The 15,651-nt window shown below is 41.4% G+C and overlaps 1 protein-coding gene across 1 annotated transcript; it reads left to right on the forward strand.

Moving 5' to 3' along the window:
• Window positions 1-1,100: 1,100 nt before the first annotated feature.
• On the forward strand, window positions 1,101-15,355 carry slc39a13 (solute carrier family 39 member 13). The gene is made up of 10 exons (XM_079997032.1): window positions 1,101-1,232; window positions 3,102-3,473; window positions 4,400-4,507; window positions 6,791-6,933; window positions 9,079-9,186; window positions 10,300-10,389; window positions 11,584-11,634; window positions 11,865-11,997; window positions 12,091-12,190; window positions 12,657-15,355. The coding sequence occupies exons 2-10, from the start codon at window positions 3,146-3,148 to the stop codon at window positions 12,730-12,732; spliced, it is 1,137 nt and encodes a 378-aa protein (XP_079853158.1). The 5' UTR covers window positions 1,101-1,232; window positions 3,102-3,145; the 3' UTR covers window positions 12,733-15,355.
• Window positions 15,356-15,651: the final 296 nt, after the last annotated feature.

The following is a 15,651-nucleotide window of genomic DNA, read 5'->3' on the forward strand; positions in this document are numbered from 1 at the left end:
ATCGTTTATAAATAAAGACATGTTTTTTTTTAATGAAGTATCTTTCTTTTCATCACCGTGAATTTGCGTCACCGAATGTTCTCCTTGTGTCGTTTAGTTTAAATCTCCCTCAAGGATGGAGTCTTAACAATTATGATCCTTCCTGGATCATGCAGTGCGGACGCAAAAGAAAGGGACGGTTCCTCCAAAGGTTCTTAGAACTTCCCGCGGTGCAAAAACGCCTTCTGTGAACGATTATAGTTTTCTGGGTTTCCAAAAACGCAGCACAAGTTACAGTTTTCCGAGTTTCCATAAAAACGCAGAATCGGCTCAAGTTGTCTGTCTATGTGTAGCAAACGCTTACGCGGTCCACAAAGCGCTGGATGCAGTGAGAGACGAAGCTTTGACTTGTTTAACTTCCGGATGATGATGTTACAAAGCGGCCCGCTCCTGAGATGAATCAAATCGCGCCGACGTTCTTCTACTTCCCATCGAAATCACAACAGTTTTTCACAAATTTCTGCCCCAAGTGTACATCAAGATTGATCAAACTCCAATGACGGGACGTCCGAAACGTCCCGGTTCCGACAAGACCTCAAAACCATCTGCGCACACTGGTGTTGCCATGTTCCAGATACTTTTAGCCCGACAACAGGGGCCAAGGGGATAATAAATAAAAATCAGAGCAATCAAAAATAGAGAAATGGTCATATACAATATACCTAAGAATTAACTCAAAATAAAGAAAACGGCAATTTACAATAAATCTAAAAATGAACTAAAAATATAAAATAATTAATTATTAATTATTAATTGTAAATAATCAATACAAAACGATGGCAATGTACAATAAACCCTAAAAAAAACACACACACAAAAAAAAAAAGGAAAAATTGGCACAAGCAGGTAGGTTTGCGGGGAGGAACATCCTATTTGCAAATTGATTTCCACGCATGTGTGCACAAATATAAGTTATGAACGGTTAACTCCGCCACACTCCGGATCTTTCCATCTCCAGCGAGCGCCCTGTTTTGGGGCGGGCCACCCTCCACGTCCACCCCCACCCTCCCTCCGCACCGTGATACGTGGCTCCGTGGAAGGTCCCGCTCCCCTCCCGGACCCGCCGCACAACAGCAGGCCGCCAGCGGTGCACTCGCTGCGGGCTGACAGAGAGCGAGAGCGAGAGCGACGCAGCGGCGGCGGGAGCCTGGATGGCAGGGATACACCGGTGCGACCACTGCGGAAAATATAAGGTCTTTAAAAAAACAACAACACGTCTCCTTTTTGTAATGTTGTGTCCAGCGATGCCAATGTTGACCGTGTTTGCGGGGTGTCGACACCTACTTTCCGCCCGAGCTGCACAGATTTATCCTGCTGCTGCTGCGGGAACTTTGGGCTAGTGAGGCTAACGGTAACTTATGCTAATAGCTGTGACGTTAGCTAGCTGACTTTCTCCACGGCCCCGTGTGGGACAACACCTCAACGCACTTTCTCCACTTTGGAGGCGCCATGTGCAGATAGCGACTTTAAGCGTTCTTATTTGATTGCATTTTCACCCGTGGGAGTAGCTTTTATCCCCTCGCCCGTGCCCCTCTCTCTTGTACGCAACCCAGCCACGTTTAGTTATATCCCGGGGGCACGAATGCAGTTGTGTCAGTCCCTGTGAATAAATGTGTGGCCCGCGGCCCAATTAACATTAATGTAGATACAAGACACACCCCGCTGTACCTGAAGCTGCTTCCGTTCCGTTAGAACTGCCTTTCAACAATCACAGTGGCAGAGGGAGACCTTTCATTTCCAGTATATTCTTTATTCCTCCCCGCCCTGCCATGTGTAAGTGTGTGGGCCTGTTTTTAAGTGCACTTAATCTCTTTATTGCTATGATTTTATTCTTCTTTGCTTTTATGTGGCGCGGATTATGGCGTATTGCGTCATCTTTGAATTGCCCGTGTGCATCAAGTGTGTATGCCAGAGGTTCTTAACTTTTCATTAATTTTTTTAATTTAACCGTCTTCCCCCTCCTGCAAGACTTCAAGGACACCTACAGTACTGCACCTTTGGGCCACACTCGGGTGGCCGTGTTTTAAGCCTCACCACGTTTCCGTCGTACATCTAAACCCTTTCCAAACAACTCGTTTTTTCATCTGCACCTGCTAACCAACCGCCTCACCACTTAACCTTGTGAGCCAGGCTTCCAGGCTCCCCCCCCCCCCCCCCCCCCTCATGCGTCCTCGGTTACTGTTGCTATGGCCGGCAAACATCACTTGGGATAAGCAATTGTCTGCTGAAATCACAGAACGCGCCAGAAAGCACAGGAGGTAGTGTTGCTGTCATCTCTGCGTTTTAAAGTGGAATACATTTGGATGAATTTGGGAGTGAGACATTCATTGGGAATCAATAAACCGGGAACCCCCTGTTGCGCAACCCCGCATCGGACACGGGCGTCGCAGGCAGGTTGAGGCAGAAATGAGAGGATTATTTACAAAAAAATAGCGGCAACTTAAGATGGGTTGCAAAAACAAGGTGCAGGGGGGAAATTTACAAAATAACATAAGTCGGATACAACTAAGAATGAGGTCAAATTAACTTGAACGGGGGTTAACATACACACAACTAGACACAAGCAAATGGACCTCCCAAAGTCAAACAGGAGGGGACATATATAGATGATTTAACTCCTAATATTTTTAAACAGGGAACTAAATAACACAAATTGCACATGTTTTAAATGAATGCAAAATAAATACAAAAAATTCCTGCTATAAAACAGATTTTAGATTAAATACAAAATAAATCCTCCCCCTGTGAGATCGAACTAAATGGACTCCTCCACAGCGCGTGAAGCCCTGCAGCTGTGGAGTTCATGTCCTTTCCAGCAGGCAAGATGGTGCCAGACGGCAGGGACAAACTTAAATCCCATCAATAAAATGTGTATGTTATATGAAACAAAACCTGTGTCATTATTATGCTTTTTAACTTTGTATGTGCATTATGAATGAAGTGTTAGTAATTAGACAAATTGGGAAAATATAAAGCCTGTTCAAACTTAAACTGTGGGCGTGGTAGTGTCCATCACAACCTTCATATGAGAAGCATATTGACTCAGATGGCTTGTTTTGCAGCATTGTCCTTGTTGCTTGCAAGTTCTCTCTGGACCTTGGAACGGATGAAAGCGATCCGCCATGGGTGGCCCGGCTGGGCTCTAGCCGCTGTGTTCACCAGTGTGACCCTGATGGTGGTGAGCTCCAGGGGGTCATCGAGCAGCCAAAAGATCACCCAGACCACCATGGCTCAGGCCACGGCGGCCGCTACAGGACCGTGGCACAGCCTGGTGGACGACCTCCTGGGCCTCCCGGCGCTGGCGGACTTCTTGGCCAGCGAATGCATGGATGTTTGGATGTGGTCCCTGGCCGGGTCTGTGGCTGTGGGACTCAGCGGGATCTTCCCGCTGCTCGTCATCCCCATCGAGGCCGGAACAGCCCTCAAAACAGAAGGTGAGAGAATTATTCCTGAGTTCGAGCTTGTGGAAATGCTTGGCTTGTTATGCAGTGCTAAAGTTGTACCTCTGAAAACCCTATCAAAGATTAAATGAAACCCACAAGATGGGTCACTTATTGTGTTCCTGAAGGTTGTATGTTTTTTGTCCAATAGAATGAAGGAAAGAGCAGGTGGTGCCGGGCAAAATAAATGTTTCAAGTAATGCTGCTTTCAACTAAATTGGTGTATATATTTCTTCTATCTCTTTATTTGTATTATTATTACTATATTTTTGCTTCTTGCGTTTCCATTAAAAGGTATTTGTCCTCACACATGTGTTTTTGTAATACATTTTTTTAAAAGGTTGGTCTTAGTCATGAGTCAGTAATGTGAATAGCACGCTTTTTCCAGGCAAAACAACCTATTTGAAGAATCGGTTGCTTCTTCATGTCTAACCCTATGAGGCAGACTTTTTGTCTCTAAGATCAGGTATTTATTTTGAACAGTTCCCAGTTGGGATAAATGTCAACAAGAACGGACACGTATCAATGATTGAATGAAATTGAATAAAATGTAATGACACTGCAAATTAGATATTGGCTAGTCAGACATTTATATTTTGGTCCAGGAAAACACACGCATGTCAGATTGGCCCTAGGCGTCTGGTCTTTTTAGAGGCCACACCCATTGGAACACAGCATTCCAGTGTGTATTTCAGGACGTGGTTTTCTGGGGCAGACCCAACCTGAGGTTAGTTGGTTGCCGGCCATGAGCAGAATTACTGTGTTTAATGATAAATTAGTAATCTCATTTAGAGCTAATTATGATCATTGGTATACATGTTATCAGTTATTACTGTGGTTGAATAAAAAACAATATTGATTAAAGGACTACCAGGACTGAATCTGTAATTTCTCTGGATTCATTTGTTTTGCTCCTCTAGCTGGAAGCCGTAAGCTGAAGCAGCTCTTGAGCTTTGCTATTGGAGGTCTCCTAGGAGACGTGTTCCTCCACCTCCTGCCTGAGGCCTGGGCACTCTGTCACCACTCAGGTGGGTTTTCTCCGACCCCATATTCGAATTACACGCTGCTCATTTGCTCCCTTCTCGAGCTTGATTAAATATCAGCATTTAGGATGCAGGCAGAAAGGGTAATATTGAAATGGTTTATACAATTTGTTTATATCTTGAGGATATAACATATAACAAATAACTACCGTTGAGATGATTTGATCTGTGTCCATTTATTATCATGATAACCACATTGAATTATCCACAAAATTGATATATACTGTATATATTACAATAACTGATTGTAAATTCAAAATATAATAATATGAAGGAATCCAGCCGATGTGAATCCATTATATGGTGAAGAATAATGATCAATAATTTAGACAACAAAATGATGCATTGACAATGTTATGACCAGTACTGACCTTGTCCAATCACAGTCTTTGTACCAAATTGGAAGGCATGGTAGACTCAACCCAAACACTTTAAATAGCCTTCTAAATAGCCCCCTTACCTCATCCATTGACTCCAGCATTAGTGCTGAAAGCTCATCCCCTTTTGCACGGTACTTTTTCAGAGTTTTAGTATTTATAGTGCTTATTAATTAAATGTGAATTTGATATTGCAGACTGTCAGACGTTGACTTACAATGAGGTGTAAATTGATTTAAGATTGCACACATTCCTATGTCTGTTGCCAAAACAGACAGATGTTGTGGAATCGGAACTGAGGCGGAATACTTTGTGGGTACGAAGAATCTGTGGTCTAGTAAGACAAGTGTACGCATCTACGCCAGCCTCACTGAGCACTTTATGGCCCAAGACTTTTGGATAAAAGGTCTGTTTTTTTTGATGGCCCACTTTCCACACAAACGGGGGAATAGCGCTCTGGGCTCTCAAGAGGCTTTCCCAAACTGGAGTTTGCCTGAGAAGTAGTCTGACCTACCATTGTCAAGATGCCAGAACTCAATGAATGGTCAGTAATTACTTCATTTGATTTAATTTAATACCATATTATTTTGCAGCACACTTTATAGTAACATTAAAATACTATTCGCTCAAATAATAATAAATTACCCTAAAATGTAACGGTTACAGTTAAAATACAAAAATTTCACACGGTTGCACTGATATCACATCATGAAGTCATCATCGCAATATGAAACACATTTAAGATAACACTTTAATCAATCCCTGGGGGAAAATTTGGGTAATCTATTGCACATTGGATATTTTCTTCTCCTTTCAGCCTTTTTGATGAATATTTCTCACATTTGTCCATTTTTCCTGCTGTGGCTTAGTAAAGATATGATGCCACAGAGAGAGCTGGGTTATTGAGCCATTTCTTATGATGAGCTGTGATCTGTCCTTGCAACCAGTGCCAGAGTTCAAATTTCACCTACAAAATAGAATAATTGGTGAATAAAGTGCCTAGTAACCATCTAGCTGCTAGCTCCATGATAGCTGCGTAACAACCACCTCGCAGCCATTCTTATAAATTATTTGGACACCATAGCAACCCCTTTTTATGACCGATTAGAAAAATCCAATACACATATTTCAAACCCAGTTGAACATCCGGCAAATACTTTGAATACGGCAAAAAACACATTTTACATCTTAGCAACCACTTGGTAAAACCCAAGCAGCCATCGGAAAATCACCAAGCAACTACCCAGCGGTGGCTAAGCAACAATCTTGGATAATTGTCCACCCTAAAACACACACACACACACATACACACTACGTGTGTGTGTGTGTGTGTGTGTGTGTGTGTGTGTGTGTGTGTGTGTGTGTGTGTGTGTGTGTGTGTGTGTGTGTGTGTGTGTGTGTGTGTGTGTGTGTGTGTGTGTGTGTGTGTGTGTGTGTGTGTGTGTGTGTAATTATTTTTCCATCGCTTCTGCCAATTTGCAAGACTGTGTTAATAGAAAAATGTACAGAGCAGATTAAGGCAAACGGTTGGAGTAGGCCAAATGCTAATGTAGATTTGCAGAATTTTGCTGATTAACCTCTTAAACAACAGTGTCCATGAACTACGAACAAATGTTTACTATGCACGCATTGTCATTATTGTTGTTGTCGTTTTCTATCAAAGGGCCACATATAGAATTTGAGTTGAGATTAATGTAGAATGTTTTCACTGCACAGCAGATCTATATGTTGTGCCGAGAGCACGATGCTTGATTATACTTGTTAAATACGCTCGCTCCTGAATGCGAGGGCTGTCATTTTTGTGTTATCACTCAGCTGATCGCTCACAATTTGTTTTAGTTTTCTTTGCACACAACCTCTCACCACCACCCCTCCTTTTTCTCCTGTGTAGATGGTAGCCACCGCAGCTACATGATCCAGGGCTTGTGGGTCATCATAGGCCTACTGTCTTTCTTGCTCCTGGAGAAGATGTTCCCTGACCAGAACAGCCACACAGAGCCAGGACCAGCTCCTGAGCTTTGTACCAACTCAATCGTAAGTATCTTGAACAGTTCAGGTTCATTTCCTTGTGATAAACTGCTTGGCCTAATAACTATATATACAGATCTCAATTGTCAAGATCCATCGGTCCAAAGGTCAGATTTTTCTATGTGCTAACCAAGTGTATTCAAGTTACAATGTAAAACTATTTTGGTACTGTACGTGTCAAACAAGCTTTGATAAATGTCAGGAGTCAGAACATCTACAAGCATGCCTTCACATGTCAATTTCAGACCTTGTCATGCATTTTCCTCACTGGTCTCAGATATCAGTTTTTTTTCTGCATGGTTAGTGTAGTAATGTGTGGCTCTCTACACACTACGGTTTACAGTCAGATCCTTTTAGACTACTAATGTATAATACTAGGGCTGTATACAACTCAGGATTTTGTCAGTCGAATTGGATTCTGCTGTTCAATGCGAATATCTAGGGGGGCACAAGTGATCGCTCGTACCTAGGGTTGGGTACCGACACCTGGTATTAAACGGGTCCCGGGCCCAAATTATTAAGCCTTCTAGACCTTTAGTATCAATAATCTCCGACATTACTGTACTGCTAACGGTATTGGAGAAATTAAGAAAATAGATTTTAGGCTTTGTTGTTTTTTTTTTCTCACTTAAAATACGATTAAAAAACTTTGTTTAAGAAAGCATTTTCGCTATTACAGTATCAGAAGAGACTTTTCTCTTCTCTCTCTCTCTATCTATCGCCGGAGAGATTTGCGAGGGGGTGGGGTCGGCTGCCTCTGCCTGGCTCTCAAGCACGAGGAGGCCCTGCTCTGAGTGAGTCACAATGCCGCGACGAGCGCAGATTGCGCCCCGATCGCCCCCTCTCCATGCTTAACACGCAGAAAATAAAGCAGTGTTAATTCTGCTCTTCATTTTTTTTAAGTAAATTATTTTAAAATAAATAAAAGAGCCGATAAGAGTACCGTTAAAGTACCGGATCGATAGGCAGTATCGGTAAGAGTAGTGGTACCGTTAAAATCTTAACGATACCCATCCCTACTCCCGCCCCCACACTGTTTTTAGTTGTTTCATTTGGAGGAGCCGTGTTGCGTCCGCACTCACACATATAAAAATATATTTATGATTCCCCTTATTTACAATTCCTCGTTGAAGTGTTATCCCTGTGTATTTTGTAAACTTCTATTTGTTTTATCCTGTTTTTGTATTGCACACTGACGGACAAAAAAAAGGAAGGGGGGGGGGGGACACTCGAAACGCCTGCTCGACTTGAAGAATCTCAGTCGACTGACTGGTTTCTGACTGATGTTTCCACTGGTTGACTTTAAGGGGGCAGCCCTAAGGAAAATAAAATGAAGTTTGAATTGGGTGTCTCCTTTTTTAGAAGAGTCATTCACATATAGCCATAACATTGAAATAAAACAGCAGTGACACCCGTGCATTTGCGTTTACAGGATATGGACATGGTAGTGGAAACAACTCTTGTACTGTAGAGTACAGAGTGTGAACATTCATCACTTCCTCATACTTTATAATCACACAAATGGAAAACACATCTGCCCACCACCTCCACGTACAAATTCCCTGGTCTAAGAAATGAACCGGTCTTATTGACAATTCATTTCTTAATAATGGAACAGGGAAGTTAAAAATCCAGTGTGAATTTGCATCTTTTATCTTCAATTCAAAATATGCAAAACCTGTTACTGGAATTTTATTTTGAAGTCCTGGAAAATATATAAAAACACATGATGCATAATGTGTTATGTTGTGTATTTCAGCAGCTGTGGACATCCTTTTATCTCCTAATGTTGGGCTGTCACAATCATTCCTTGTGTGGTTTATTGTAATACAAATACCTTGATTAACGATTTATTTATCTTTTTTTATTTCGTGCCACTATCATAGTGGCACGAAATAAACGTTTTCTATCAATAACGTTTACTTATTGCACAAGAGCTATATCTACTGTATTGATGTTGAAACATAAACATTTTGGGAGACCAGCCTAAACCAATTCCTCTCAAATTTGGTGATTGTTGCTCGGTTAGATGGAGCATTCAGGGGAGTCAAGGTGAAGAAAAATCAAACTTTTGTTTATTCATCTTCTATGTATTTCGATTGCAAATACAAAGGACTCTATTTCTTTCCGCTGTGTATTCTCTCGGCGCAGGCAGTATCCGGTCCTGTTTTGGGTGGAAGTACCACAACGTTACTCAAAAATGGGAATCACTCCTTAAAGCCACAGGCCAGCCTGCAGAAAGGACCACAGACCATCAAGGTACAGATCCAAAGATGTTTTGAAAATGAAAATAAAAAGTGTCAAAAGGAACAATGCAGCACACATGCACCACTGGTTTGAGAGCTGTACGCGGGTACTGAGATGAGATTCCTTAATTTCCTTTTTTTACTCATGAAGTTCCAAGTGCTGCTTGGAAAAAAAACAAAAAAAACTGAACCATTTGTAGATCACCTATAGATGTAATATTTCAAGACCCTTTTTGTAATCTATTTATTGCTTCTGTCTTTTAGCCCAGATGAGTCTAGCAACACTATTTCCAGAAGTACACTCAACAAATTACAAATTATGTAGAAATCCATCGGCAACATATAGTGTGTACCTTTATCTCTCATAGACAACAATAACTTTAGCTCTTAAAAATCATGATTCTTCTGATTCTGAAGCCTGTTTCCGGGTGGGATCCAAATTTTTGCTTTTCCTTCATGGTTTTCAGTGGGAATCATTACCAAAACTACGAGGTGACAGTCAGTGCTTTGTGGGCAGATAATCCCTCCACATCATCTTTTGGAGCAAAGAAATGTCCTATTTCCAATTAGCAGTGACGCCTGCTCCATGCTTTCTGACCCCGATAAGCTTGATGAGGCAGCATTAGTAGGGCAGCCCTAAAAGAAACGCATGAAGCCCAAACTGCATTGCTTTCGTTGCTTATTGATCTTTTGCTGCACTGAAAGTGGATGCCATGATCAATGGAGGATTTACATGCAGTGACAGGCTTGCTTGTAAATCTCAGATTTTAGTATCCCCACAAATGAATGATTTAAATGCTTTTTAGTTTTTTGTTTTTTTTATTGCTTCAGACCACCCCGCTCTTAGTATTCTGAACCCTCGTCTGTCAGCTGAGCAGAGGTTGCTGACATGACTGCAGTTCCACTTAACAGCTAAACTGATGTCACTCAAAGAGTTTGTGGTTTCCTTTACATGAAGACGTACAAACATGCCTTTTGTTGTGCTTTGACCTGACATGGTTCCATGCTTTTGAAATGAGCAGATGCACAGAACAGGAGCAAGCAACATAAACAGCGATTGAAAACAGTGTCACATATTCGGTTGAAGCAAGGAGGAACAATCTAACATTGTGTTAATGCCTTGCAGACCAGTGGCTACCTGAATCTGCTGGCCAACTGCATTGACAACTTCACCCATGGGCTCGCCGTAGCGGGGAGTTTCTTGGTCAGTAAGAAGGTAGGATTATCTTTTCTTGGATCCCTGGCACATCTCTGATTTTATCACTACTGATGGGATCGACTCACTGATTTAAAATGCAACGCATATGATTGCGATGCTTGACTGTGAATCAAATTCCGCAGCCAAGATCGTGTGGCCTCTTAGACCTTGATAAAAGTGCAATCAGACTCTCAAAGACCTCAAGCACCACCCGAACCCACGTTTCACCCACTGGCTGCAGAGCTATTTATCCATCCAAACCACAGTCTTTCACATTTTCATATCAAAATGTTCTTTTTGTGCCTGTAGCAGATATTAAACTGACAAATACTGTCAATGTTCTGGTCAAGCAATGTATTTCATGGATACGAAAACTTAAATCATGCGATTATTCATATATGCAAAACCAGCAGTTCTGTAACTACATTTGGAGTAAAGGTTATAAATCTGCCCCCTTTGAAGGCTGAAGTTCCTTTGCATTCATTCGTGTGAGCAATTTGTATTTGGTACTTGCGGTTCCTTATTCACTATAAATAAATCCAATTTAAAGAAGAATGTCTGTCTGTGAAATGGCCACAGATGAAAAACCAAATATTAAATGAAAGATTAGATAAAGACATGGTATCTTGAGAATTGGCATTGGAATATGCCTCCCTTGTGACCATCATGTTTGGCAGAGTGCACAAACTTGTTGGCAGGGTAGTAAATTGCTTCATCAGCAGTCTTAAGACCTAATTATTCACAAATGATTACTGGTTCTCTAGAGTGATACTGTAACAATGCAGGTTTATTCACAGTAAAATGTAATGCAAGACGTCATGTACCTAGAATACAAATGTAATGGGGTAAAGTTTCTCAGTCGCAAATCGGTCCCGCCATAGTGTATATAGCGGTGCTAGCAATAGCAGGGATTGGGTTGGCGTCCAGCTGGAGCAGCATAAGGCTAACAGCGTGAACTACAAACCAGTGTTGCCAGAGAGGAAGTCGACTAGATGTCTGAAACATGCCGCTTGCCATTTTCTGTTTACGCTCATGTTTCTATAGCACAGTGGGATGTTCCTCCAAATGAACGCATAGAGAAAAACACTGTCACCGTGAAGCGAGCAAGGCTTTAAAAGGGAAAGTTAATGTGTAAGCCTGCAGATTGGCTTGTGTTTGAGATTTATGTCTGTACCAGCTGAGACCCTGACTGTTGAGACCCTGTTGTTTCAGGTGGGGTGCCTTACCACCTTCGCCATCCTGCTCCACGAGATCCCACATGAGGTGAGATTGCACAAGTAGCGTCTTTGCCAAATTTGAAGTTTCCAATGAATTGGAATGTTTTTTAACTGTAAAAGGGCAAGTTTGATTCTGCCATCTTGGCTTGGTGGAAGTAGTCGTTGGTAGTAATGTCTTGGCGCTCCAGTTCATGTGAAGGCCCTTGAGCATCCGCCAGTGAATGAGGCTTCCTTCCTATTTAGAGGTGAATAGAATGTGGATGTCCTCCTCCGTAGGTGGGAGACTTTGCCATCCTGCTACGTGCAGGGTTTGACCGCTGGAGCGCTGCACGCATGCAGCTGTCCACGGCGCTGGTGGGCCTGCTCGGTGCTGCCTTTGCGCTGTGCTATCAGTCACCAAGTGGAACAGGTGAGACCGCTTCTCCAACTTGATTTATGAACATGAGTAAGACCCTCGATAAGTTCATGTTCTTCTGATTAACGCCCTATCTACCCCGTCCAGAAAATGCGACTGCCTGGATATTGCCTTTCACTTCCGGAGGTTTTCTGTACATCGCCTTGGTGAACGTGGTGCCCGACCTGCTGGAGGAGTCTAGTTTTAGGTAGGGTGGTCTGTTTTAGGATTTTCAATCAATTTGAACTCATTTTTGTGTTGCAAGCATTAAAGGACCCGTTGCACATTTGCATCATCTTAGGACGTTTAGCTTGGTGTGTGTGTGTGTCTGCATTGATAAGTAATGTTTATATCATTGTACCACATTAAAAAAAAAAGTATACCATATAAGAAAGATACCAGACAAACCAGCATGTTTCCTATTGACTCCCATGTTGCTACATAGAAAACGGATTTTAAATTGTTGACATGTAAATGTGTCAAAGTTATATATTAAAAAGATAATAATAATAATTACAGAAAGGAATTAATTGTGTAGCCGGCTTAACTAACACTGCTCCGAATTTGCTTGACGGTGTAAATCCGAATCCTTTTGAAACCTGCAGGTGTAGCGTGACCATGCGCCGTGTGGTTTGCTCTGTCTCACCAACGTGTTTTTATCTGGGTCTTGTCAGACACTCCCTACAGCAGATCGTGCTCATCTGCCTCGGCGTGGCCGTCATCGCTCTGCTGTCGGCCATTGTGGACTGACTGGAGGAAAAACCCCCCGACACACACTTCAACACCGAGCTCGAGAATCCTCCTCCTCCTCTTCTTCTTCTTCTTCTTCTTCCTCTTCTCCACTAACTCACGAAGCAGACTCTAAAACCTTCCCTTTCTTGGAGATTTCAGTTTTAGGACACTAAGGCATTCCGCTCCTGTGGTTGCCGCCGCCGCCGCCGCCACGCTACCAGACGAGAAATCAGAAAAGCTCTTTAAAGGACGAGTGAGAACAGGCTCCAGACCTGGAGCGGCGAGGGGGTGGACAGTGCTTTCGTTGCTCTTCATCACCGCATCGTCTTACGTTGTTGACCAGACAATCATGTTGTTTTGCACGTATTCTATACACTAAGGTACTGAGCATGTCCCTGCTAAAACAGGAAGGTGTTGTTTAAACGCTGCGGGCCCATAGTGTTATAAAGACAATCAGAGACCCAAACTGTTATTTAAAAAAAAAAAAAAAAAAAAAAAAAAAAAGGACCTAGCCTCTCTCTTTAGATTTTCCAGATGTTTTACCGTTACTCTTGTCCAACTATTTTTTGTTGTTTGTTTTTCTGCAGTATTTATTTAAAAATATCACAGGCTCAAGATTGCATTTCTAATCAGTTGTTTTTTTGCTCCACTTATTACACTCTTTTTCATGAAAGTGCTAAGAAATAATGACACTTTGTGAGCTTTTCTGTTACACTTGTGTGTGATGTACACCAAAGGAAGTTACTGGTTGGTTTTCTCTTTATTTTTATTTGTATTTTCTTTCTTTCCACATACACTACATTTCTGCTAATGTGTATGACCGTCGACAGAAGATTTATTTAAGAAAGTATATTTTATTAGTATGTAAGTACTTTGCTGTTGCCTTTGCTCCCTGGAACTCCAAACCAAAATCTTGTGGCTTTTGTATTTGATTCAAGTCTTTCATCAGTCCGTATATAAAAACAATAAAGGTAAAGCTCATTGATATTATAATATATTTTAAAAGAGCAAGACTGGTGACGAAGTTAAACATACATTTGCATTCATTTTGCTGCCAACAGCTGTTTAGTTGGGAGAGATTGTAATATTTTTGATAAGATGTCTTCATTTGGTGTGATACTGTTGATGTGTGATGTAAGCACAATTGATGGTATGGATCAGTTGGCCCAGTTGAAATATGCATTAACATTACATGACACTTGGAGAATATATTGAGAACAAACGATTAAAGGAATGTTCTATTGTAAGTTACTTATTGTTTTTTTTTATTATTCCCAAGTTTTGTTTTGTCATTTTCTCTAACTTGAGAAAAGTGTTGAACTAACAGAGTGGCCCGAATACCCATGGCCCCCTTTTTTTCTTTTTTTTTCTTCCCTTCCACAATTTACTTTGTATTTGACAGCAGTTGATTGATACCGAGTCCCAATTTCCAGGTTGCTGTTGTCGGATTGGACATTATTTTTTCACAGATTGGGGGGCTCCTGAGTGCAAAAGTTGGCCAAAGGTGATGGTGTACAGCAACAGTTGTCAAGCTTTGACGCTAGCGTCAGTACAAAGAAAGAAGGCAGATTTTAGCAGCGGTGCTTTGTCCTATTATTTCCTATATTGGACTGTTTGGAAGTTATTTCTTGTATAGGATTGTTTTTTTCCTCATGTTTTCGAATGGCTATTTGGGGAATTGATATTTGGGGTAAACAGTGTCTGCTATTGAATGATAAACACCGGAGTGAGGTGTTTTAGAGGCCACAGTGCGCTGTTCCGTGCTGAACGAAAGCCATGCGCCATAAGAATGTTTTTCTGCAGCAAAGATTCCGTGCCTGGAACGTCGTGCGCGGGTATTGGTTGTGGGTTTATACTTGTACAATTTCAACACAGTGTTTGGCAAGATCCTGGTGCCATAATGACTCCCCTGTGGGTGGCCTTCTTTAGTCACCGGCCCATGTGCTGCCCGTTGCCTGTGTCCAGCCTCCATCAGTCACAACAAACCACTATAATGTAAAAAAAAAAAAAAAAAAAAAAACATGTTACAATTTCGGTATGGTGAGCTGCTAACTTTTGTAAATGCTGTGTTAAACAGATTTTCGAATTTATATTGACATTTAGACTTACAGTATATTTTATGACTTCCTGTGAACTTAAGCACATTAAGAGGTTGTATCACCTCTGTCTGAATAAAGCAGCTTTTTTTGGGAGTCGGCCTTGAAAGGTGATAATTATTTGTTAAGTTTGAGAATATTATGTGTTTTGATCCTGAGTTACTGTGGATTTTAGACATGTTGTGCACACTCAATGTGCCTAAGATGGATTTTTGTTTTTCTTTGGCTGCAGTCCAACGATTTGATGTCGATGAATAATTTAACACAATGTCATTGCATTGTAGTTACTATTCAGTATGTTTTATTATGCTTGCGGGATGTTTCAGCCAAAGGACCTTCTTCAGAACAACACAAATGTCACCAGGTGATGGGAAAATATTTTAAAAAGGTGAGAGGGTGTACGCATAATACTGCCTTGATGATAACAAGTGGTCTTAGTTTGTACCCATTGACTTTACAAAACCACATTCACTGTTTAGTCGTATGTCTTGTGAATGTCTTGATCTGCTATTCTATTCTGTTAAAGCAAGTGGTGTGCATCCCTATTTGTTGAATTGCGTTTTATTTCCCATATTCCCAATATTACTGGTTATAAGACTGCATTTCTAACATGAAGACCAAACAAAATTCTTGCTTGAATGTGACATGGGTGTCCCTATAGTGTGGTGTCCTTGTACCCTTCTGCCTCGTTTATAATTTTTTTTTTTTTTTTTGATACACTAAAAAAAAAAACCTCATGCTTAAATTTGTAAAAATCTACATCCCAACTTGAAACAATCAGAAATGGAAGAGCACATTTTTAGTTGAGAAAACTAAAACATAAAAAGGTTTTCTTCAGAAG

This window comes from Zeus faber (genome assembly GCF_960531495.2).
Source record: "Zeus faber genome assembly, chromosome: 3".
NCBI lineage: Eukaryota > Metazoa > Chordata > Actinopteri > Zeiformes > Zeidae > Zeus > Zeus faber.

Excerpts from the sequence above, each read along its gene's own strand:
- slc39a13 (XM_079997032.1), top strand. The coding sequence starts at position 3,146 with ATGAAAGCGATCCGCCATGGGTGGCCCGGCTGGGCTCTAGCCGCTGTG. Across the intron at positions 9,187-10,299 it reads AAGGACCACAGACCATCAAG|ACCAGTGGCTACCTGAATCT; the intron begins GTACAGATCCAA and ends AATGCCTTGCAG. Across the intron at positions 11,635-11,864 it reads TCCACGAGATCCCACATGAG|GTGGGAGACTTTGCCATCCT; the intron begins GTGAGATTGCAC and ends CCTCCTCCGTAG.